Source organism: Aulonocara sp. 'chitande type north' Nkhata Bay, linkage group LG8, assembly GCF_057382095.1.
Source record: "Aulonocara sp. 'chitande type north' Nkhata Bay isolate Kocher_YH1m ecotype deep benthic linkage group LG8, A_spYH_male_GT1.1, whole genome shotgun sequence".
NCBI lineage: Eukaryota > Metazoa > Chordata > Actinopteri > Cichliformes > Cichlidae > Aulonocara > Aulonocara sp. 'chitande type north' Nkhata Bay.
Window position 1 is genome coordinate 15,138,192 of NC_141351.1, and position 24,275 is coordinate 15,162,466.

A 24,275-nucleotide genomic window follows, 5' to 3' on the forward strand; every position below is an offset into this window, starting at 1 on the left:
TTAGTGAATGTCAGTGTTATTACAGTTAAATGGTTGGAAATGGAGCCCCCCTGTGGCTATATGCCTCGCACTGCAGAGGTGATAAAATCTGCCATTGTTTACTTTGCTGAAAAACTAAATTCGCTGGTGTTTAAGATCCATCTGTGAGAATATTTAAGTTCATCCAAGTCCTGGGTTTAACTTTTTCAAGTCATGAAAATTGACTGCTTTGCTAAACTATCAGCACTGAAGCAGACTTCACTCAAGTAATCTCAAATATTCTTCTTTATCCTGCAGGCAAATAAGAACAAGCAGATAAGGCTCCACGGACAGAGACTCGGTGATGAGAAGAAGGCAGACAAAACCACAGGCATGAGTGAACACAAATGACTTGTGATGCAACAGATAAACCTGCCTCCTGACTGACAGCCAACCCTCTGTTAGTTCTCTAATGATTACTGCTTCTTGAAGGAAACCTTTAGACAGACGTTCAAAGAGCCTGCAATCCGGTGGTTAAAGGGAAAAACAGAAAAATATGATGCAGCATTGTTCTTCGCAGGTCGAGGCAGTCTGACCTGAGCTCTGAGAAAGCAGGAGAAGGAAAAGAGCAAACATCAAAGAAGAACGAAAGAGGAAGGAAGAAGGAAAATAATACAAAAAGATGTGAGAAACAAAGAGAACTCTGGCAGTGTGCAACAAGCATCTCTGCCTCTCATTTCGAGGTCACTGTGAATCGAGCCAGGCGGCCTGTGATCCACGTGTTGGTGGGGAAGCTGTGAGAAAGAGCTTGGTCCGCAAACAGAAGGAAGGAGCCCTGAAGAAGCAAGATCAGATAATCACAGTTGCTTATATATATTTCTTGAGACAAAAATGCAGATTTTATTTATCTGTATCTGGACTTTAACAAAATTAAAAGAATAATACTGAATAAAAATATTCCAGCATTTAGAAAAATTGTTGTGGTAAAAGTTTGTTTCTTTTAATTGGGATTTTAATAAGAATACAGAAACAAACACTTAAATTGTACCTTTTTGTTTAGTGTTTAGTGTTATGGCATGTTATTTTAAACATACTAGTCATGAAAATTGATCTGCTTCAATAATATTCACACAACAGTGTCTACACTGCAGGGGATATGTATGGATTATGATTGTGAACTACAAAACACACCGCATACAGAAAATGATCAAAATGAGACAAAATAGTCACAATAAAATCTAAATAATCTACAGAGATCAAAGAGCTCTGAAGACTGGTTACAGACGACCCTGCACTTCACCTGAAGGTCCCAAAACACCTACAAAGAGAGGCAGAACATCTGCAAACATCTGCCACATAAATGTTTAAAAAGACAAAACATCTTCATATTTGGGGGCGACCTTTTAGATTTATAGATGTTTGTCGAGTGAAATTCCCAGTATTTAAATAACCGTATATTACGGCGCAGTTTGTATTCACTGATGTGTGACGCCTCTATGCAAAGACGGGCTTGATGCATTCAAAAGATACCTACATCAACTTGAAAGCTATCGGGCTGCCGGTTCATTTCCATAGGGTCATATGACACACTCGCCACTGAATTGCACTCTATTCACCCTGACTTGACCCGTATTTGGATTGAGGGAAGTCTGCAACCTTCTGGATTCACTTATTTATTATTTGCTCAGACCACCTCAAAATGTGCAGTGTCTTCGGCATCAAGTGTTGTTTCATTTTCTTCAACACGCTCTTCTTGGTGAGTAATAGAGCAATTCTATTCTATCTAATTTTGATGAGAAGTGATGATTGACAGCACTGATTGGTGATATCATGGAAAGATTAGAATCAATAAAGAGCAGGAGTAGTAGAGGTAACGAAAGAATAAAGCCAAAATTGAATCACTCATATCTTTTTAGAAGTCCAGGAAACTTTGACTGCACGCCGGATTATCCAAGGGAAGATACACATGCAACAAGAGACTTGATTTGCCCTTCCAAATTTCCAAAACACACTCATATTAAGCCGTTTTGTGGGGTTGTAGCAGCTGAGCTGAGCAAAGGGAACTTTAACAAATTTAGAAGCTAATCAGTATCATCGCCAGATAAACCTGCACGGTGTCCTGTGCACGCTTCAGAAATTTTATGCCCTAAATACTAACTGGTGCATGACGTGTAACCCACACAGAGTAACCTTTATGAAATATATCTATTTTAAAAATATTTCAAGAAAAATGTCATACTTTTGAGATCTATTATTAAGGTTGATAACTTTTTGTGGCAGCAATACACACATTCAAATTTTATGAAATGCAAATAACGCCGTGTTACGCTGAAGATGAGGATGTCACACACTGGTAGGCAGTCAGTGAGAGCACACAATCCAATTACAAAGCTGTCAAAGGGCAAAAATCCAATAACAGGCAATGGTCGTATGATTATAAAGGACAAAATAACATATACTAACACAAGTACTCTTGAGCTTCAGGGCACAAACTGATGGCCAGAAATTCTCCTTCAGGATTTTCTCATCCAGGTCCTGAAGTAGCAACAAAGCCCCAGACCATCACAGACCACCACCATGTTTGACTGCTTGTGTGATGTTTTTTTTAAAATAAAATGTTGTGTTATTTTTATGTCAGATGTAATGGGACTCAAACCTTCCAGAAAGTTTAGCTTATGTCTTTTCCATCCACCGAATATTTACCCAGATTTTCTGCCAAATGTTAGACGAGCCTTTGTGCTTCTTCTGTTCTCTGTGGTCAGCTGTGGTTTTCTTCCATGAATGCCATTTTTACCCAGTCTCTTTGTTATTATTGAATCGTGAACCTTGAGCTCAGCTAATATAAGTGAAGCCTACAGGTCTTTAAATGTTGTTCTGGGGTCTTTTGTGACCTCCTGGATGAGTCGTCGATGAACTCTTGGAGTAATCTTGGTAGGACGGCCACTCCTGGGAAAGTTCACCACTGTTCCAAGTTTGCTTCATTTGCTGGAGTCTCAAAATTGCTTTTACTTTTTAACATAGGGACAGGTAAGTTTATATTGAAATGAGGTCGTATTGACAGGAATGAACAAAACCACCCTCTTTTAATTTATTGTTTCCATGTAAAGCACTACATTGCTGTCCTGCTGTTAAACTTCTTTTTTTCAGCTGTCTGGGGTTGCCCTCATCACTATAGGAGTGCTGCAGTACTCGACGTATTCAGATATCGGCACCTTCACAGGGAGCAACTTGTCTAAAATTGCTATAGTCCTCATTGCAGTGGGGGTCATCATAGCCTTCGTATCCCTCTTGGGCCACATTGGTGCATTCTTTAATAGTTCATCTATGGTTGCTTGTGTAAGTACTGTAATGAAATTAAATGTGATTAAGTGACGATTCTTTCCAAAAGCTTTTTTTAATGAGCACTGGAGATGTTCTGGAGATCTCTAACAGCGTTCACTTTCTTTATCTATAGTTCATCTGCATCCTGATAGTGATCATCCTCTTGGAGGTCCTCACAGGAGCCGCCTTTTACATATTTCGCAGTAGGGTAAGACATTAAAATCGCACCAGAAAGGAACTACTTGAGATCAAGGTCAAATTTTGCCATTAGCAGCGGTTCTCCAGTCATAATATCAGTAGCATTACTTAAAATATATCTAAGTTCCAGTGTCTGTTCTGGTTATTTTATCTGATTTTCTCTGTAGGCCGCCCTTCTGCAGATGGCTAATGGTGTCAATGCCAAAGCACAGGAAGTGATCAACGACTACAGCCCTGAGAGGAGACATGCAATTGACAAAATTCAGGAAAAGGTGACACGCAGAGCCTACTGTAATGTTCTGTATTTTTGAGAAACAGCTGATGGATTGGAGGAAGTGCAAAAACCCCTTATAGGGACTCTTCATTTCCTCTCTTGATGGGAAAATGATGCCTGCTTTAAATTTCTGCTGCAACATTCAGATGGTAAGGTCAGAATCTGGTGTAAACATGAAAGCGTGGCTCCATCCTGCATTGTATCAATGATTCAAGCTATTGGTGGTTTAATGCAGCAGAAGATACTTTCTTCACCCTCTTAGTACCAAATGAGTATCATTGCTGAACATCTCCATGTCATTGTGACCCACAGTGTACCCACCTTCTAATGTCCACAGTTTTCAACACGGCATGCTCATATTTTGTGCATTGCTGGATGCCATTAACAGCAAAAGCTGATTTAATTTAGGTGAAAAATAGATAAAGGTCAAGGCCGAGGTCACGCCAAATGTGAAAATCAGTAAAAATTTTATATTACTCACAAATCTTTTATGGATATTATATGGTCGTTATAAAAGCAGGCTGACATCAGCATGTTGTAATAAAAACATAAAACATCAAAGGTTTAGTATTGCCCCTGCTACTCGGGGGGAGTTGCTCTATCTGAGTGCTCTTGTTTACAGTCAAATTAAGATGACTAACTTTAATATAAGAGTGTGAAGACAAAAGAGTGAGAGGGTAATTAACAAAGACCAGCAATGAGAAAAATGCTGGAATTACTTAGGGAGTTTAAGTTTGAAGGCTTACATCTCAGCATGAATCTGTACCATGAAGAATTAAGGCAACTCTGAAGGTAAAAGGAGGCCCAACCTAATGCTAGCAAGGTGTACCTAATAAAGTGGCTAGTAAGTGTAAATAACACGCCTTCAGCATCTGTGTGAAAATTAGTAGTTAAGTAGACAAACTGACTTTCTACAAAGCAACACTTGAAGAATATTTATCGTGAACCACAAATAGTCACAACCAGTGATTAATACAGCTTTGGTGCTTCACTATCACAGTGTCGTTATCATTACAGTTCAAGTGTTGTGGTGCGGACAGCTATGCCGACTGGTCCCAGAGCGCGGGCTGGGAAAAGCACGACGCCGTGCCAGATTCCTGCTGCGTGGTGAAGAGTGAGGGCTGTGGACAGGACAAGGAGAAGGCACATAAAAAGGTCTGACAGGAAATCATTTCAAGCAATTTTCATCTATTTTCTGCAAACAAATACTGTATTTTATGACCGTGCGATCCTCCTCAGGGCTGCCTCTGGGCAATCAGTGTCTTCCTGTTGAAAAATCTGGTGTGGGTCGGCGCTGTCTGCATTGCTCTTGGAGTCACGGAGGTAAGCTTCTGCAATTTCCCCTTGCTCACATTTAACTGTGAAGCAAAATGCTCACATTGCAAGAGTAAATGTCATATTACTGTAAGAAATGATCATTTTAAATGCCAATCCAGTACACTTACCTACTGATTAACTGTGCAGGAGCCAGTGTGAGCCCAAAAGGTTAATTTTAATCTGTTTTAGGTGGAAAAAAGACAAAGAAAAATCAGAAATGTCAAACATCTAAAGATACCCCAAATGTCTCTACATAAAAATAAAAACATGTATACTGGATTAATTTAGTAATTTAGTTTCCAGCAGTAGCAGACATTGTAAAGAATATTTAAATAGCAGAGGATAACTTGAATGATAATAAAGCCTGTCTCATCCTGACTGCCCCAGGTGATGAAATGAAGAAAAAATTACTTTTTTCCAGAACAAGAAAATAACCTTTTGGGTGTGCCATTGAGTTCATTTGCTGCCAGTAACTTCTGACCTTTTCCCTGTTGCAGGTTTTTGGAGTATTAGTCGGGGTGTGCTTGTGTCTGGACATTAAGCGAAAGAACTACGAAAACATCAGCTAATGCATCATCACTGCTCTATTATCTCTGGATGCTCGACTGTGTCTAGAAAAAAATCGTATCTACATACTTGCTATAATTGCAGCTAGTATCTAACAAAGAGAAATTGACCTGCTATAGTGGTGAAAAAATCTATTTTAAATTAACATTCATGCTTGCTATGCACATAATTATTAAACATGTGATCGCATTGGGGTTTTGTGGTGTTGTTTAATTAGCTTTTAACAATTAAAAACGTGTGTTGTGATTAGAAGGTTACATACAGTCATCATGGGCATGAATTCTTTCATTTTAGGCTTTTAGTTATATTTTTGACTGTTCTTTTCCAGGGTTGAATGATTTTACAGGCTATATGTCTAATGTCTTTAAAAAAAAACGAGAATTAAGTGCGCTAGTTTGTCATAAATTGCGACGTTTGTGAGGAGAAAACATAGAGGCAGATGGTGGTGAGCTAATAGTGAAACATTTATTCAGGCTAAGAACCAAAATACAAAATGAAGCATAAAATACAAAAGGAAAACTGAAAGCTTCAACTTACCGGAATCTAAACTGGGAATTAGAGCTAGGGCATACAGGAGCTGGGAGACAAGAGAGGAAGATGACTGACACTCTGACAAAGGGAGACTGAGACAGTATATACACAGGATAGTGATTCGGGTCAGTGGAGACAGTTGGTGAGAACAAAACACGGTGAACCGAATCACAGTCGACAAGACAAGGATGCAAAATTAAAAGAAAAGCAAACAGAACACACCTAGTAAGTAAGTAAGTAAGTAAGTAAGTAAGTAAAATAGGAAGTGATAATTACACAGGGTGGACACAGACATATAAATGAACTTCACAAGAAACTTGACACAGGAGGAAGAAAAAAATAAGAGACACATAAACTCTAAAGGAATTTAGAATAGAGAACAAGACTAAACACACTACGAGGATTACTACCAGAAATAATATAAATATTACGCAATGTTGGGATCGCATAATAAATAATAAATGAGAGACCATGAATTCAAAACACAAGGTCGACTGACCCAGGGCCATGACTCACAGCTGAATCAGCGTTTCCAAACTTTGGATCCAGTTCTATGGATGGACAGTCTTTATTTGCTTGTTTTGTTTTTGGGTGAATTGGCCCTTTAATGAGCAGAGAGGGCAGATTAGTTTGGTAGCCATCCTGAAAAACTATTTGCGACACAGCAGACAAACACCAAACTGTGATTACATGCCATTTAATGTGTAATCGGACATGTAGAAAAGAGCAGACTGTGATTTAATGCAAGAGCTCGACCAATTCTGTCTCTGCATCTGGAATAATTAACAGTTGTGCCTGACAGCACTGCGGTGCCACTTACCCTGTGAAGCTACTGCTATACAAAATAAATGAAAAGACACTCACAAACAGCTGGAGGAAAGAAACACACTTTCAGCTCAGTTTCAGGGGTTTTTTGTGTCTTTTTTCACCTCTTTGTGATGTCTAAAGACAAGTGTTGGTGCTGTGGATCCCTTTATAGGCATAACTGCCATATGTCCGCCCCTCTGGTGTTTGAACTCCTGCTCTCCTGACCTGACAAAAAACAAACAAACAAAAAACCAGGAATCACGAGGAAGGTGCATTGGACAGGAAAATAGAAGATTTCGCATGGTTCCTTTGTAGGAGCTTCTCAGTCACTGTGAATTAAAGTACTGTGTCATCTTTCATCTGAAACATGGGGTGAAAAAGGCTAATACAAGTCTGGTAGATGATTTCCAAGGTGCGGATGTCTACAAGAATGTGATTCAAATGCTTTCAAAAAGTTATGTGTTTTTATTGTAATACCTGGCATGTGTGATCCATACACTTTTAATTAAAAAGACTAAAACTAACACAATCTATTAAAAAATATACAAAACTATAATAGCTCGAATGGTTGTCCTATCATCCTCAAACACTCAACCATTTAGCAGGCAGATAGCTGTCCCTCCCTGAGCCTTGATCTTGTTAAAACTGAGTTTTTCCTTCCCACTGTTACCAAGTAATTGTTCATAGGGGGTCATCATAGCCTTTGTTGATTGTTTGGGGTCTTTTCTTTATTATTTAAGGGTCTTCACCTTAAATTATAAACCGCCTTAAGGTGACTGTTGTTGTGATTTGGCTCTATACTCATAAAAATTGAGATTAATTGAATTTCAAAACAAACAAACAAATAAAATCTGCTGTATATCAGGTGACTCGAGGACTAACGGGGCCCTATTTAGAGTAGGTTTGGGTACAGGCAATTCAGTGCCACAACCTACTTCAAAGACTTAAACATTATAAATGTAATAATAGCAAAAACAAAATTTGGTATATAATAATATAAAGAAAGCCATGCCACAGTAATGAAAAATGTCAAATTATTTGCATTTTTACAACTTAAACGTAAGCTGAACAAAGATGATTGAGGACATGGCACTTTAGGCTAAGAAAAGGCTAGGGATGGAAAAAGTAAAAATCCATTACCTTGAATACATATAATAGTTTTCTGTAATAGATACAGTTAATAGTGTAAGACAAGCTTTTAGAAATAAACTCTGGCCTGTTTTTTTACCCATATTATGGTATGTTCGCTCATGGGGAGTATAAAAATAACTGCTAAGTATGGCAGTCATCGGCTGACGACAATTTAAGCAACTAAACTACATTTCCCAGAAATCCCGTGAAGGGGGGAAATGTGTCCGTTGGCAAAATCCGTCCGCCTCCCGATAAATTTATCAGCGGGGAGAGTAGCATACGTGATCCCGACAGCCAGAAGCAAAACTAACAGAGGAGCAGAATAATCGAAAACATTGAGGCTGAAAATACAGGTAAAAACACAGATTAACTGTAATGTAATTTACGGCCTCGTTAATCCCACTAAATCCCTCGTATCTAACTTCGTTCACTAGCTAGCAGGCTGTGTAGCGTTCAGTTCGCTTTATAAAAATAATCCCAGTTGTAGTACAGTTGACCAAAAAAACCCTTAAAGAAACTTTGACATGAATTAAACTAAGAGGAGATGATTACGTAGGCTTCATTGAATATAAGCTGGGCTGATTATTTGTAGTTATTTAAGTAAATTTTTAAATAAATGTTCTTTCCTTTGTTCTTTCTTCCAAGCAGCATGTCAGATGTTTTAATCCAGCGGATAAAGGAGCTGGAGGCTGAGCTGGAGAAGCTCAGGTCCGAGCTGAAAGAGAGCAGTGAAACTGGAGATGTTGAAATGTCATCCAGTCCATCCCTTAATGAAGACTGTAAATCTGATGGGAACACTGGCAGCAGCAAAAAGGAGAGAAAGAAAGCAGGAAAAGATCGTCCTTTTGACTTCTCTGCACACCCCCGGCGCCATGTGGCTCTGCGGCTGGCTTACCTGGGGTGGGCCTATCAGGGGTTTGCAGTACAGGAGAACACAGACAACACTGTGGAGGCCAGACTCTTTGAAGCCCTGCTAAAGACTCGGCTGATCCAGGACCGCCAGACTTCCAATTACCACCGCTGTGGGCGCACTGATAAAGGAGTCAGTGCTTTTTCCCAAGTGAGTTAGCAGAGATACATATTTTTTACTCATATAATCCTTCTGTCGGATGCCCCCTTTATGAGTTACCACAGCTTATCATCGACCTCCATTTTAACCTGAAAAGACTCTGTACCTTAATACTATTAATAGTTTTTCATGTGGTTAATTTTCCCCCTCGCAGGTCATAACCATCGACTTGCGCTCCACGCAGTTTTGTGCCGGTTTGGGCATCACACTGCCTGAAAATGTTGACGTCAGTACCAAAGCCGCTTCTTCTGCCACCTCTGAGCTTCCATACGTGAAGATGCTGAACAGAGTCCTGCCGCAGGACATCAGGGTCTTGGACTGGGCACCAGTAGTGGAGGGTTTCAGCGCACGCTTCGACTGTCAGTCCCGCACGTACCGCTACTACTTCCCCCGAGGATCTCTGGATGTGGTGCTGATGGCGGAAGCTGCTAAAAGGTGGGTGGAGAACACATAAAAGGTAAACACACCTTTAAAACTTAGCCCTTATTTGACAACCTCCTTGCTTCCGGCAGATATGAGGGGACTCATGACTTCAGGAACCTGTGTAAAATGGACGTGGGCAACGGTGTCCTGCAGTTCGAGAGGACCATCTTATCAGCCACAGTCAAGCCTGCGCAGCCTCAGCATGCCTCCAGCACAGACCAGTATGACCTCTTCATATTTGAGATCAAAGGATTAGCCTTCCTTTACCACCAGGTACCAGGAGAGAGTTACTCTACGCTGCTTTCCCTTTACCCTTCATCTCTTGCAAACATTTTTTAATGTGAAAGTTTAGATTTAGAGAAACCGGATCAGAGGATGGAGTTTAAGGTTGAATGGTTTGGTGGTATGTAGTGAATTTTTGGTTATTTCCTTTTATGTGCTGCAGGTACGGTGCATGATGGCGGTGCTTCTGTTGATTGGACAGAAGCTGGAAGCCGCGGATATAATCAATCAGCTCCTGGATGTGGAGAATAACCCCAGGAAGCCCCAGTACAGGTGAACTGACTGCTGTAGAAGTGGTTAAAATATTCAAATAAAAAAAATATATTTATTATATGAATCTGTGTCATCTTCAGCATGGCAGTAGACTACCCTTTGGTGCTGTACAACTGCCACTTTGAAGGCCTGAGCTGGACGCAGGAGAGTGAAGAGGGGGGCTTTGTCCTGGCTGCACTGCAGCAGCACTGGACCCAGAGCACGGTGAAGGCCCACGTCCTGCAGGGGATGATCCAGGGCTTGGAAGACCGAGGTGAGAAGCTGGATAAGAGAAGTGAAGATTTTTAAGGCATTTAAATAGTTTCTCTCAAGTTATGTTTTGCATAATTTTAGTTGTTTTGTGGTTATTTACTGTATTTTTTTAAATTTTGTCATTTGTGTACATATTTCTATTCTCTTTTTTTGCCTAAATTTTGCTGTTTTATACAGTTCTGATTGTTTAGTGTCACAATGATAATATCGAGTCACGTTTGGGATATTTTGTGTCTACATGTGTTTGTTTTACATGATTTCTGCATCTCATTTCGGTTGTTTTGTGTGTGGATATGAGCTTACAGGCCTCTTTATTAGGTACATGTTGTTCCTTTTACCTTCACAACTGTCATAATTCTTGTGTTATCCTGCTGGAAGTAACCATCAGAAGAAGATGAGTGACCATGGAAGACTGTGGAGTTTAAATAAGGGTCCCAAAGTGTGCCTAGAAAAGATCCTCCACACTATGACACTGTCACCGGTGTGAACCATTGATAGAAGGCAGGATGGATCCATGCTTTTATGTGTTTACACCAAATTCTTATCCAAACATCCATATGTTGCAGCAGAAATCGAGACCCATCAGATCAGACAACATTAATCTAATCTTCTATTGTACAGTTTTGGTGACACCATGTAAAATGTACCCTCAGTTTCCTGTTCTTATCTGAGAGGAGTGGCACTTGGTGTGGGCTTCTGCTGCTGTAGCCCATCTGCTTCAAGGTTTGACTACTTCTACTGGAAAATCCCAGTAAAGTAATTGTTTCTTAAAAACTGAGTCCAGCTCATCTGCCACCAACTACAGTGTTCCCGCTTCTGATGCTCTGTTTAAACGTCAGGGCGTCTTGAATCTGTCTAAATATAATGATTTGCTCCATTGTGATTAGCCGATTAGATATTTGCGCTAACAACCAGTTGTACCTAATGAAGTGGATGTACCTGTATTTCTAGGATGTCAGAGTATTTTTTTTTTTTTTTAGGATCTAGGAATGCACCTAGTTGGGCCAGCCAGTTATCTGCTTTGACATGAGTCAAAATGCCTGCTGTGAAAAAACATTGTACAAACTATCTCACTGCTCTTCATCCACAGGAGCTGTGTCCTCCAACCACTGCTGGCTGGTAGAAGGCAGCAGGCAGAGAAATTACCGGCCGCTCCTGGAGCGCCCGTGCTGCGAGAGCCTCGAGTCGAGGATAAATCATTTCGTGAAAAGAGGCAGACTGGAGCGCGAAGAAGGGGAGAATGGAGGCGAAATGATCCACAGGGGAAAAAGATCTAAACATTCAAACATTTCTTCAGAGACGCCAAAACAAAATATGGATTCAAAAGAAGATTAATTTTCTTTAAACTTAAGAAAGGACTTGCAAGATGTATTTTGTAGTAATTTTCAACCATAAATGTTTAATTTTCCTTTTATTTACTACAAACAGCGCACGGATATCTTTGACTCATGCTGGTGCGTGTTTTGCTTTAAAATAAACACATTTTGGAGAAAGATGGACTCGCTGAGTTTTGCTTGACGAGGAACTAAAGCGAGGCGGAACCAACGCTAATAGAAATATGAGATGTCGGGTTAATTAAGAGGTAGCGCCTGTCAGGCTTAGCAGCTAGGTTGTTAGCAGTGAGTAGAATACAGGTGAACTGTAAAGGAGGGCAGTTTCCAGCAGCACCGCTGTCTCCAGCTCATTTGTTGGCTTTCGTGTTGAGCTGGACCCGGTAAAAATGGCGTCGTTGTTGTTTGAGCTCCTTCTGACCTGATTTAACACCTGTGTTAGCCTGTTAGCAGCCCTGGTTGTTGTTTAACGCAACAGCCCCCCCTCTCTAGTGCTTCTGCTTTGCCCGGACTCCCGCTGTATATCCAGCCGGTTTAAGGACACTCTCTCTCTGACAAGGTAAAGCTAAAATTCCCCTGACATGAGTTTGTTTTAATCGCTGTGTCAAACCAACCTAACAAGAAGCCGCTCTCTGCCGTGTTAAATCGTGAGCGAGTCGTTTCTTTAAAGGTTTTATTTTTGACCGGTGTTTAATAGAGAATAACCTCAAAGCTGACTTTCGAACCAGTCAAACCAGTTTGACTTTGCATAGCCAGGTACTATATGGAGAGTGTAGTTCACCTAATTCCACAGCAGGGGGCGTGTTGTGAAACTTCAAAACCTTTAAAATGAGAAGCTAAAGATATTTCAGTAATTAAATATCTGTTATTTGGTTATAAAGATTGTAATAACTATTTTTATATGTTTATTAACATGTAAAAGTTACTGTAGAGTGCAAAAGTCACCTCTCGTTTAGCATTGGCTTCATTTTTCAACATGAAGAATGATCACACAAACACCGTCAATACAGTGAAAGCATAACTGGATAGAAAAAACACACAAGAGTAGGAACAGTATCAGTCATGGATTGGGCTCCCCGGAGCCCCTTCAACATGATCGAAACAGTGTAGGATCATTTTCATAGAAAACGGAGCAAAACGCAGCCCACATGTAAAGTAGAGCTTTGAATGTCCTTCAAGAGGCCTGGAGAACTATCCCTGGAGACTACTTAAAGAAGTTAGAAGAAAGATTGCCTAAAAACCTTTCATTTTACTAAAAAAAATAGAAGTGAGGGGTGGCACAGTACTATTTGTTTACTCATAACATTTATGGACTTTCTAGAATTTCTTACTGTGTCAGAAATTGTGTTATACCCAAACTGGCCCTTTTATTCCATAAGCCATAAAAACGATGACCGTAAATTTGTTATTTTGGGACTCTGGGTAAATACCAATGTTTATTTATTCATTTATTTTATTTATTCTTTGTGTTTATTCTCCAGTTCGTGCTGTTTGTAATAAGTAGCTTTTTAAAGCCTTAATCAGACTATCTTTGAACATTAAGTCAGTGCAACGTTAATGTGACATGGCAGATAAACATCGTCCACTGCTATTAGTAAATGTCATCTTATTCTCTGATAGGCCCACAGCTGTAAACAGGGCCATATCAGTGCATCGCTAGTGTAATTACTTTACTTACTTTGCCTTCATGCATTTTTGTGTTTGTTTGCTTAAAGATGTACCTGGTGGGACTGACAGGAGGCATTGCCTCTGGGAAAAGCACAGTGTCTTCAATGCTGCGGGAGCTTGGATGCCCCATTATTGATGCCGATGTCGTTGCCAGGAAAGGTAGGTGGCTATCTCTCCCCTGCAAACTGTTGACACGGCGAACACAAATTCAACATGAAATACTGGTCAGGGGTGTCATCGAGCTGAAGCCATCTTCAGGCGGCACTCTCTCAGATAACCCCGGCTTATTAGGACGAGCGCTTGCAGAGAGAGCATGAATCATGAAGGATGTCTCTGCTGACTGCAGGGATGATGTTTTAGTTAGACTGCGAAGATAGAAAGGTCACAGAACTAGGTGAAGAGTGCACAGCTGCATGTAGGGGAAATATAAGGCATTAGGCAAATTATTCCATTACACTCGGTGACAAGTCTGTTCCGAATATCATCTCAGCCTCTATTTTTTATGCTGGATTACTGGTCATAAATAAATTTACTTTAATTTTGAACCTGTTACATTGTTTAACTCATTCAAGCTTCCTTTTGTTGTCCGCAGTTGTTGAGCAGCGCACACGTGCCTATTCCTGCATCGTGCACCACTTTGGGCCAGGGATCCTGCTCGAGAACGGCGACATCGACAGGCAGAAGCTGGGCCAAATCATCTTCGCCAGCGAGGAGAAGAGGAAGCTGCTAAACTCCATCACCCACCCAGAGATTCATAAAGCAATGCTCAAAGAGATCCTCTTCTACTTTCTCAGAGGTGAGGGAGGAATCGTGTTTGGCACAAAAGGAAAAAGGGACGATTATCTGCTGTATTTGAGCCAAGGCTGTTTTGCAGTGTAGGTGGCGCAAGAGGCGAGACCAAACTTTCTGCTATTTGCAAGTCAAATGCATGAGATGTTTGAACATGTGGAGCAGGGAAATTATTTTACTGCTATTGTTAAATAATAAATATAATCTGCAGCATGGATATTGCATTCAGGGGTTGAACAGTGTGTGTCTTTCAGAAAGGCTAAAAGTCACAGGCTGACAGGAAACAGGCTTGCAGAGAGTTTGCAGAAGTGAAAGTTATTTTGAGCAGCAGGCTAAGACGAGGCTTTAACAATGTAACAGATAGCTTTAAGATGGCCTTAAGATGTTTATGATGATGTTGACCTTGTATTTCAGGTGCAGTTATGACTATTTTATACACAATGCATATCTGTGCTTATTAAAGAGTTGGAGCTCGGTCAATTAATTGGGGGTTGGAAGCTTTGTTCGGCGCGATGTCCGGACAATCTATTGTGCAAGTGACTTGGAGCTATAGAAGGTTAAAACTGCGTACATGCTTACAAAACACTTATATCAGGTCATTTTATATTAAGGTTTTAGTAGAGGTTCTTGGTTAAAACATTTATTTAGTAGAAGACATACACATAGTCTCAGTGAGCCTCTGGTCTAGTGAAAGGTCAGAAGTGCAACAGGTGAATTGAGAAAGAGCATTTGAGGACGAGACACAGACAGTTAGTAGGTGAAGAGGTGACACAGAGAGCATGTGAGGTCGTGACACACACACATGAGTTAGATTTATTTAGAGGAGAGAGAGATTAGTCATGTCTGGATTGTAACGGTGAAAGTGTCTCGGTAAAAGAGGAACCGTCCTTGTCTTCTTGGCAAGAAAGAGGAACTGAAAGGTTGACTGGAGGAATCAGCCATGAAAATAGAAGATGATGTTCTGTGTTAAAAGTCATGGCTGTTTTGATATTGACGTATGTGTATATATCCTGTCTGTGACGCATGAAGGGGCGTCAGTAAATCAAGCCCTGATGGTATAAAATATCTGTTCATGCTTTGATTAAGTCGGAGATCACTTGCTGTCTGCGTACAGAGTGTTCTTCCCACACGTGTGTAGTCATTAAAATCATTGTTTGACCAAGATCTTCTGGACCTGCTTGTTTGTACTCTCCTTCCTCAATTTTGAACCTTAACAAACATTATGATTAAAATGAATTCAGTAAGACACCCATGTCACTCTCTCGGTGCATTCAGTTATTAGCGTCTCAAGGCATCACACATGCCTTTAAATAAACTTCACAAACATCACTTGTTATATGATCTTAAAGCAGTGCCATCACACCTATATGTTGTGCAGACTGGGGCACATGGAGGTTATGATTAAAATGCATGAACTTATGAACACATGTCCATATGTCTTGCACTGCAGGCATTTATCTAACATAAGAAATTCACTCTCACTTTTGTCCGGCTCGTAATAAAAAAACAAGAAAGAAACAAGTTGGCGCCTTTACTTAACGTTGCTGTTTGCACCCATAAAACTTTGTGTTTATAGCAATACTCTCATGGTTTTTGTTCTTTTCTTTGTCTCTTATTGTTACTTGAAGGGTCTTTTACATACAGTCTGTAATGTTGACTTCTTTCTCTCTCACTAGGGTACCGCTACGTGGTTCTGGATGTGCCGCTTCTCTTTGAAACCAGACGGCTCACTCGGTTTCTGAACCACACTGTTGTAGTTTACTGGTAAGCACACTGCTCATTTTTTCCTGTTACCTTAGAGTCTCGTTTTGGGGCTGTTAACAGTATTAATTTTTGAAGTCGTTAAGCATTTTTGTTTGTTTTGACAGTAAGTGGCCTTTAAAACCAGCTTTTTCTGCTTCCTATTGATGTGATTCACTGCCAGTGGACCTTTTTTAACAAGGCACAATGAATGCACCATAAATAACCTCCATCGTCTGTTCCCTTTCAGTGACCCTGCCACTCAGCTTTCGCGCTTGATGCAGAGGGACGGCCTGACCCAGGAGCAGGCTGAGCAGCGTGTGGCCGCGCAAATGCCGCTCAATGAAAAGCGTGGCTTGGCCAATCATGTTATTGAGAATTCAGGCGGCCGGGAGGACACCCACCGGCAGGTCCTGCGGCTCCACACAAAGCTAGAGGACTCTATGGACTTCCTCCTAGTCAGGGTCATTGCCATTGTTGCCACTGCAGGTTTGGGTGGGCTGCTGCTCTATGCTGCAAAGATACTTTTGTCCTAACAGAGGAAAGAAAGATGAGTGAGGGCGGGAGGTTTTTAGTCCAAGAAGTGGTCAAATATGAGGGTGTGAATAGAAACGGGCAAAAAGCAGGTCGGCGGTATCGATGCAATTTACTGTGAAATTAGTTTCACAGCACCTACCACTACAGCGCAGCCGTATGGCGTGCTCTGCTGACAGTTAACACGGACTTACATTACTGACAAAACTTGCACTGGCAAATGTGGTTTAGTGTGAAAGGCTTCTCTGTGCAATTTGTGTTGGTTTCACTCAGAGAGAAACAATTATATGAAGGTGACACAGTCAAGCCTCACTTGCTGTACAGCTCCTACATCTTTGCTCATTTACGAGAGTGATTTTCTCAGCTGTGACGGAAGAGCGGAGCTTAAATTGCTGGTAAATCTTCATTTTTGTGTAGCAGCGCATGCTAAACATAACTAACCTTAAAAAAAACAAGAAGTCCAGAAAGATTATTGAAAACTAAGAGATTTTATTTTGTTACACCTTTTACACCATATTAGATTATCCAGTTTTTGAAATGTTTTACTGTTTTACTTTTTAATCTGTAGAGACATTAAGAGAGCAAAGGAACAAGTAACAATGGTGAATGTCCCTAAAGCAAGCATATTAATTGGACGCCACCTCTCTCTACTTCTGTCCCCAGTGCTGGGTATGTTTTAAACTATTATACATGTCAGAGAAATAAATGGTTAAATTGGAATAATGTGACGCAGAATATGTAAAGATTGTGATATGAAGATTTATGAGAGAATGTCTTTGACAATCCATTTTTAATGGGAACAGTAACAGATTTGCTATTTATCACTGTATTTTCTTACACTTGAAGTTCTCCTCTGTACATACGGAGTGTGGGATTTTTTTTTCTTTGCACCTTTCAACTAAAATAATACATTTGTAATCTAATATGCTTAAGTTAAATAAAAACGATCCAGCACCTCTGTTTTAAAGTAGCTGGTATCAGATGCTGTCTGTCACTGTGTTTTCATTGCTTCATTATGTTTTAAATTAGGCTCCAATAATAGACACTCACTGGTCACTTTGTTAGGTACGCCTTGCTAGTACTAGATTTGACCCCCTCTTGCTTTCAGAACTGCCTTAATTCTTTGTAGCATAGATTCAACAAGCTGCTGGAAGCATTCTTCAGAAATTTTGGTCCATGATGGCATCAGACAGTTGCTGCAGGTTTGTCAGCTGTACATCTGTGATGTGAATCTACTGTTCCACCACATCCCAAAGGAGCTCTAGAGACTGTGGAGACCACTTGAGTACAGTGAATAAGAAACCAGTTTGAAGTTTTGTGACTTGACTCGCTATCCTGATAGCAGCAGATTCAGTTCAATTCAATGGTGGGTACCCTGTGGTCATAAACTGGTGAAATGGTCAGCAGCAATAATTAGGCTGAGGCACTGAAACAATGCTCAGTTGGCTTCAAGAGGCCCAAAGTGTGCTAAGACATACTGTTCACAGTATAACATCGCCTGCAGCAGCCTGAAGTACTTATACAGGGCAGGATGGTGTTAAGGTTCAAACATTGAGGAAGGAGAGTACAAACAACCATGGTCCAAGAGCTTGGTCAAACAATTGATTTTAATGAAATACACGCGTGGGAAGACCAGCTCCGTTCGCAGACAGGGCTGATCTCCGACTTAATCAAAGCATAAACAGATATTTTATACCATCAGGGCTTGAATTTAATGAGGCCCCCTCAACGTCAGATCCATTTCATACATAGGTCAGATCAAAACCACAATGACTTTTAACACCGTTAAAAAGAACATTGTCTCCGTCTCCACGCCAGGTGCTTCCTGTCCCTTCTGACTTCCACTTCTCGTCTAGAACACCAGACACTCATCTTGCAAGAAACTGTTCCTCTTTTTGCAGAGACAACAAGAAACTGTTCCTCTTTCGCAGTTGCGAGCAAACATAACTAACCTCTCACCTATAAATGATTCTCTCTAACTGAGTGTGTGTGTGTGTACAGTGGGGCAAAAAAGTATTTAGTCAGCCACCGATTGTGCAAGTTCCCCCACCTAAAATGATGACAGAGGTCAGTAATTTGCACCAGAGGTACACTTCAACTGTGAGAGACAGAATGTGAAAAAAAAAATCCATGAATCCACATGGTAGGATTTGTAAAGAATTTATTCGTAAATCAGGGTGGAAAATAAGTATTTGGTCAATAACAAAAATACAACTCAATACTTTGTAACATAACCTTTGTTGGCAATAACAGAGGTCAAACGTTTACTATAGGTCTTTACCAGGTTTGCACACACAGTAGCTGGTATTTTGGCCCATTCCTCCATGCAGATCTTCTCGAGAGCAGTGATGTTTTGGGGCTGTCGCCGAGCAACACGGACTTTCAACTCCCGCCACAGATTTTCTATGGGGTTGAGGTCTGGAGACTGGCTAGGCCACTCCAGGACTTTCAAATGCTTCTTACGGAGCCACTCCTTTGTTGCCCGGGCGGTGTGTTTTGGATCATTGTCATGTTGGAAGACCCAGCCTCGTTTCATCTTCAAAGTTCTCACTGATGGAAGGAGGTTTTGGCTCAAAATCTCACGATACATGGCCCCATTCATTCTGTCCTTAACACGGATCAGTCGTACTGTCCCCTTGGCAGAAAAACAGCCCCATAGCATGATGTTTCCACCCCCATGCTTCACAGTAGGTATGGTGTTCTTGGGATGCAACTCAGTATTCTTCTTCCTCCAAACACGACGAGTTGAGTTTATACCAAAAAGTTCTACTTTGGTTTCATCTGACCACATGACATTCTCCCAATCCTCTGCTGTATCATCCATGTGCTCTCTGGCAAACTTCAGACGGGCCTGGACATGCACTGGCTTCAGCAGCGGAACACGTCTGGCACTGCGGGATTTGATTCCCTGCCGTTGTAGTGTGTTACTGATGGTGACCTTTGTTACTTTGGTCCCAGCTCTCTGCAGGTCATTCACCAGGTCCCCCCGTGTGGTTCTGGGATCTTTGCTCACCGTTCTCATGATCATTTTGACCCCACGGGATGAGATCTTGCGTGGAGCCCCAGATCGAGGGAGATTATCAGTGGTCTTGTATGTCTTCCATTTTCTGATGATTGCTCCCACAGTTGATTTTTTCACACCAAGCTGCTTGCCTATTGTAGATTCACTCTTCCCAGTCTGGTGCAGGTCTACAATACTTTTCCTGGTGTCCTTCGAAAGCTCTTTGGTCTTGGCCATGGCGGAGTTTGGAGTCTGACTGTTTGAGGCTGTGGACAGGTGTCTTTTATACAGATGATGAGTTCAAACAGGTGCCATTCATACAGGTAACGAGTGGGGGACAGAAAAGCTTCTTACAGAAGACTTTACAGGTCTGTGAGAGCCTGAGATTTTCCTTGTTTGAGGTGACCAAATACTTATTTTCCACCCTAATTTACGAATAAATTCTTTACAAATCCTACCATGTGGATTCATGGATTTTTTTTTCACATTCTGTCTCTCACAGTTGAAGTGTACCTTTGGTGCAAATTACTGACCTCTCTCATCATTTTAAGTGGGGGAACTTGCACAATCGGTGGCTGACTAAATACTTTTTTGCCCCACTGTATATGTCGTCCTCAAATGCTCTCTCATCTCACCTGTTGCACTTCTGACCTTTCACCAGAACAGAGGCTCATCCTTACATGTAATCCTCAGAATAACCTGCACTTAGACTCTGCTTTCGGTTTCAGTTCTTCAAAAGGCACACTCTGCAAACCTGCAATTTCCTGTCAGCCTGTGGCTTTAGTCTTTCTGAAAGACGCACACTGTTTAAACATCTGAATGCAATATCAATACTGTAGATTATATTATTAATCTGGACAATAGCAGTAAAATAATTTCCCTGATCTCCACAATGGATTATTTTTTTTATGTTCACACCAAATTCTGACAATATTTTTCCAACCCTCTATTGTCCAATTTTAGCAAGTCTGTGCAAACAGTTTTTTGTTCTTAGCTGACAGGAGTGGGACCTGATATTGTTATGTTTCTGTAGTCCTTCTCCAGTCCAACCATTTTCCTCTTACTTCTGTGTGGCGAAATCTCAGTAGGTCAGTAGTTTGTGAAATATTTAGGTTCAAAAGTGGTTTTTATTTTAAATTATTCACTAAGCAAAGGTAAAACGTTGGTATCCAAAAGAGCATAAAGGCAAAAGGTGTTGTCTCCTTAAAATCAGCCTCAGGCATGCCTTTATTCACACCTCATTAGCAATTAGGCCCAAGCAACACAAGAGAATAGGCGTTCCTGAGTGGCGTGACATAACAATGTAAAAGCAAACAGCTGTGACATCAAAAATGTCCCTACACTTCCCGTAAGCCTGACAGGGGGATAACTCTGATGACATCATTATGACAGAATCAGGGAGAGCCTTGAAAACTTCCTCATGAGCTGGGTTTTTCCACACACACATAAAGAATTAAATATGTGTGTGTGTGGCGAAGACCATCAACATGTGTATCAAATCAAAACATTAAATCAGATATGTGATACCAGAAACAGGAATTTCTTTTTAACCAATCAAAATTTGTATGATTGTACAAAACTGAGTGACTAATCCTTGCTGCCCAAGCCTCTGTAGTAATGAATATAAATCCCATTGACTGTACTTAAATTGATCATCGTTTAATCGCATTTCTTTGGCCGGACACTTTGACATTGGCATTCCTCATGTAAAAGAAATCCCACAGGAAACGCGTTGGTGACAGGTCTTCAGGAGAAGAAATAATGACCCTATTGGACAGCCGTGATGTCCTTGCTGCTGTTCACATAATTCAGGCCCACAGGCAGGTGTGGTGACATCATCCTGGCAATGAGGTCCCACAAGCCTGCATGGCTCACTTGGCTCCATCCAAAGCCTGTACTGGTCTGCTTTTTGTTTTCGTCAAGCCATTGCAGAATTAATGCAAAGTGACTCAGGCTGCAGCACGCGGGGGCAGCGAAATAAAGGCTGCATGGCCACACATTCGGATGTGCAAAGTACACAATGCACACGCTCACACCTGCATTTTGTTCATACGATAAAACACAATGACCGTGTCCTAGTCAGGCTGAGGTTCTCTATTAGTCAGAGCCATGACAAAGAAGCGACGTCTATTTTAGGATGCTTTATTTTTTAAAAACTTGGCTTCGTCATGATCCAGTTGGGGGTAACATGCTTTACTGGGCAGCCAGCTGTTCACCAGAGATTTCCAAGTGTGTCTTTTCTCAGTCCCTTTCTCCGACACAGAGGCCAGATGTAGAGCGTGGAGGGAAGACTATATCTGTACCAGCGAGTGTGAATGCTCCAGGCGGAAAAGGGTGGTGTGAATATAAATTGGGTTTAATTCTGAAAGTGTCAAGCTACGGGGCGAAAGTCTTAAGTTGCTTTGATTCACTTTGTGAAAGTGCATGGATCCAGGCACTTCCTGCTGCTTTATTGTGCATTGTGGGTCCTTTCCAGGAGCAGAGCAAATAATTTTCTAATGGCAGGGGGTAAAGACTTTTAAATCTCACCATCGTGTTCAGAGAGTTGGCCCATGGCACCATAGTGTGTCGACATTTTGAAATCTCCTGTCTGAGTGGTTTTTCATCATTCTCCTCGCATATTGCCGCAAGGGGAGGCAGAACAGCTCGGGCAAAGGCAAACAAGAGAAACAGCTTTGCACTAAACTCGACTAAAACTCTGGTTAATTGAATGTCTAAACTAATTTTTGAAAAAAGCCTAATAAAGATGCTTGAGTGTTTTCTACCAGACAGGCTATCTAGGACATGTTTAATGCTGCTGAGAAGGTTTATTTTAACCCCAACTATTATCTTTTCATAAACCCAACCAAGCAGTTTGCTTCCCCCACCAAACTGGGACTGAAAGCTGAAAGCAATTTAAAAACTAAATGAATTTCTTGGACTAAATACCTGACAGGTTTCAGAAGAACAGGTTCAGTAACATCCTTGGCAGTCATTGTTATGATGCTGTTATATGCTCATCTATATTTTTAGAAGCAAGACAAAATACGCGTGTGAATGAGAGAGAGACGGGTGTAGCAGTGAAGCTGCGAGAGATGAGGTAGTGAAGGTGGATGAGTGTAAGTACCTGAAGTCAATCATCCAAAGCAACAGAGAGTCTGCAAGAGAGCGCAGGGTGGAGTGGGTGGAGACGAGCTTTACAAGGCGGTAGTAAGACCTGTTATGATGTTTGGTTTGGAGGCAATGGTACTAATAAAAAGACAGGAGGCGTGAAGGATGGAGAAGATAAATACGTATCAAAGGGACGGCTCAGGTTGATCAGTTTGGAGACAAAGTTAAAGAGGCAAGGCTGAGATGATGTTGACATGTGCGGAGGAGAGGTAGCGGCTATACTGGACAGAAGATGTTGGATACGGAGCTGCCAGGCAGAAGGAAACTGTTGTTAGCGGTGTTATGAATCAAGGGAAAAATATTGTAATTTCTTTCAAGCTCTCTGTGATATGGCTTCTGGAAAAATAATGCTAAAAGCAGACTACTCAGGCAGGCTAAATAAATAAAATCTCAAAAGAAATAAAACTGCAGAAGCCAAAGGATTTTGTGCGCATACAAAGGGGTGATTGGTGGTCAGGTGAGAAGAAGGTGTGGAAACAATCAGTCGCAGAAAAAACTAATCAAGTCAGATTTTCATAAAGGAGGGAACAGAACAAAACCTGGAAGTAAAACCAAAGTGAGACATGAGAAAAGAAATGCACAAAGAAAAACAGGAGGCAAATAACTAACACAGAGAGAGCGAGAAGGGCTAACACTGAAAGCAGGAGAAACCAAAAACAGCAATAAATATCCTTGGAACATGACATCAAACATCATAAATAGATTTTCCTTTTAAAACTATACCAAGAATCAACTGATGATTTGATGATGATAAAATGCAGCGTGACAAAAAAGTGAATCTGGGAAACCCACAAAGCCAGTGCTGCTTCCACTCTTGCTTAACTGCAAAAGCCGCAAATGTAGTTCGACACCAACGGGTAGAAAGAACTGGCCTGAGAAACCGTAACGGCTGCAGTGTTCTTGAACCCTGGCATCTAGTGTCATATTGAGGAAAGGCCCACTCGCAGCGCTTACGCAGCCTGTTGTCAGGCTGCATCCACGAGATTGCGGTGAGGTGAAGAGACAGGCAACACGCCAGCGGAGCGTCTCCAGCCACATGACTCAACCTGTCCCTGCGCGTTAGCCTGGCTCAGTCAGGGCCATGAGGGAACAAGGCCGTTGGTATTGAGTCACTGACACAGCGGACAGTCCTTACATCAAGCATGACGATGGGGGAAGCGGGGGAAGCTTTGCATGTTGTCACGTTCTCGCCACGAATTACTGGCACGAGGGGTTTCATCCATATATACAAATCTACTATAATGCAACATGATGATTCTGTGCATGCACTCTCTGTCCGTCCTCCATCCTGCGTTATGCTTCTTTATCCCGCTTACCACTTTCTTATAAGTTAAGTAACATTGCACATTGTTATTATTTATTCTAGCCATATTGTGATTCTGAAAAGCTATTTTATAGTCACATCTGTGTTTGTGAAATTCTTAATTTTGAGAAAAAACTATGAATTTTGACTATTCAAAAAAATTTCCCCATTTTTTCAGTTTTCTTTTTTTACACCCAGTCATGTTTCTGACCTGTTGCCAGTTGACTTAATTAGTTGCAAAGTGTCCCTCTAGCTGTTTCTTGTGAGGAAGACTCGTTTTTCCAGACCTTTGTTGCCGTTTCCCATCTTTCTTTTAGTTGTGTTGCTGCCATTAAATTCAAAATAAACTCATATTT

The 24,275-nt window shown here is 41.1% G+C and overlaps 3 protein-coding genes across 5 annotated transcripts; all 3 read left to right on the forward strand.

Annotated features, from left to right (window-relative positions):
• Positions 1-1,657: 1,657 nt before the first annotated feature.
• Positions 1,658-5,740, forward strand: LOC147323455 (CD63 antigen-like). 2 transcript variants are annotated; one of them, XM_086304777.1, is made up of 7 exons: positions 1,658-1,714; positions 3,106-3,294; positions 3,413-3,487; positions 3,645-3,749; positions 4,769-4,906; positions 4,991-5,074; positions 5,566-5,740. In XM_086304777.1, exons 1-7 carry the CDS (start codon positions 1,658-1,660, stop codon positions 5,635-5,637), a joined length of 720 nt encoding a protein of 239 aa, XP_086160903.1. In that variant the 3' UTR covers positions 5,638-5,740. The 2 variants fall into 2 exon arrangements, with proteins under 2 accessions (XP_086160903.1, XP_086160902.1); XM_086304776.1 differs by lacking the exon at positions 5,566-5,740 and having other exon boundaries at positions 4,991-5,556.
• A 2,581-nt stretch (positions 5,741-8,321) lies between these two features.
• On the forward strand, positions 8,322-11,896 carry pus3 (pseudouridylate synthase 3). 2 transcript variants are annotated; one of them, XM_086303797.1, is made up of 7 exons: positions 8,322-8,457; positions 8,753-9,164; positions 9,328-9,608; positions 9,686-9,869; positions 10,042-10,151; positions 10,232-10,404; positions 11,494-11,896. In XM_086303797.1, exons 2-7 carry the CDS (start codon positions 8,754-8,756, stop codon positions 11,736-11,738), a joined length of 1,404 nt encoding a protein of 467 aa, XP_086159923.1. In that variant the 5' UTR covers positions 8,322-8,457; position 8,753; the 3' UTR covers positions 11,739-11,896. The 2 variants fall into 2 exon arrangements, with proteins under 2 accessions (XP_086159923.1, XP_086159924.1); XM_086303798.1 differs by having other exon boundaries at positions 8,344-8,457; positions 8,750-9,164.
• A 76-nt stretch (positions 11,897-11,972) lies between these two features.
• Positions 11,973-17,447, forward strand: dcakd (dephospho-CoA kinase domain containing). The gene is made up of 5 exons (XM_086303799.1): positions 11,973-12,293; positions 13,450-13,561; positions 13,995-14,198; positions 15,868-15,955; positions 16,182-17,447. Exons 2-5 carry the CDS (start codon positions 13,450-13,452, stop codon positions 16,465-16,467), a joined length of 690 nt encoding a protein of 229 aa, XP_086159925.1. The 5' UTR covers positions 11,973-12,293; the 3' UTR covers positions 16,468-17,447.
• The last annotated feature ends 6,828 nt before the right edge of the window (positions 17,448-24,275 follow it).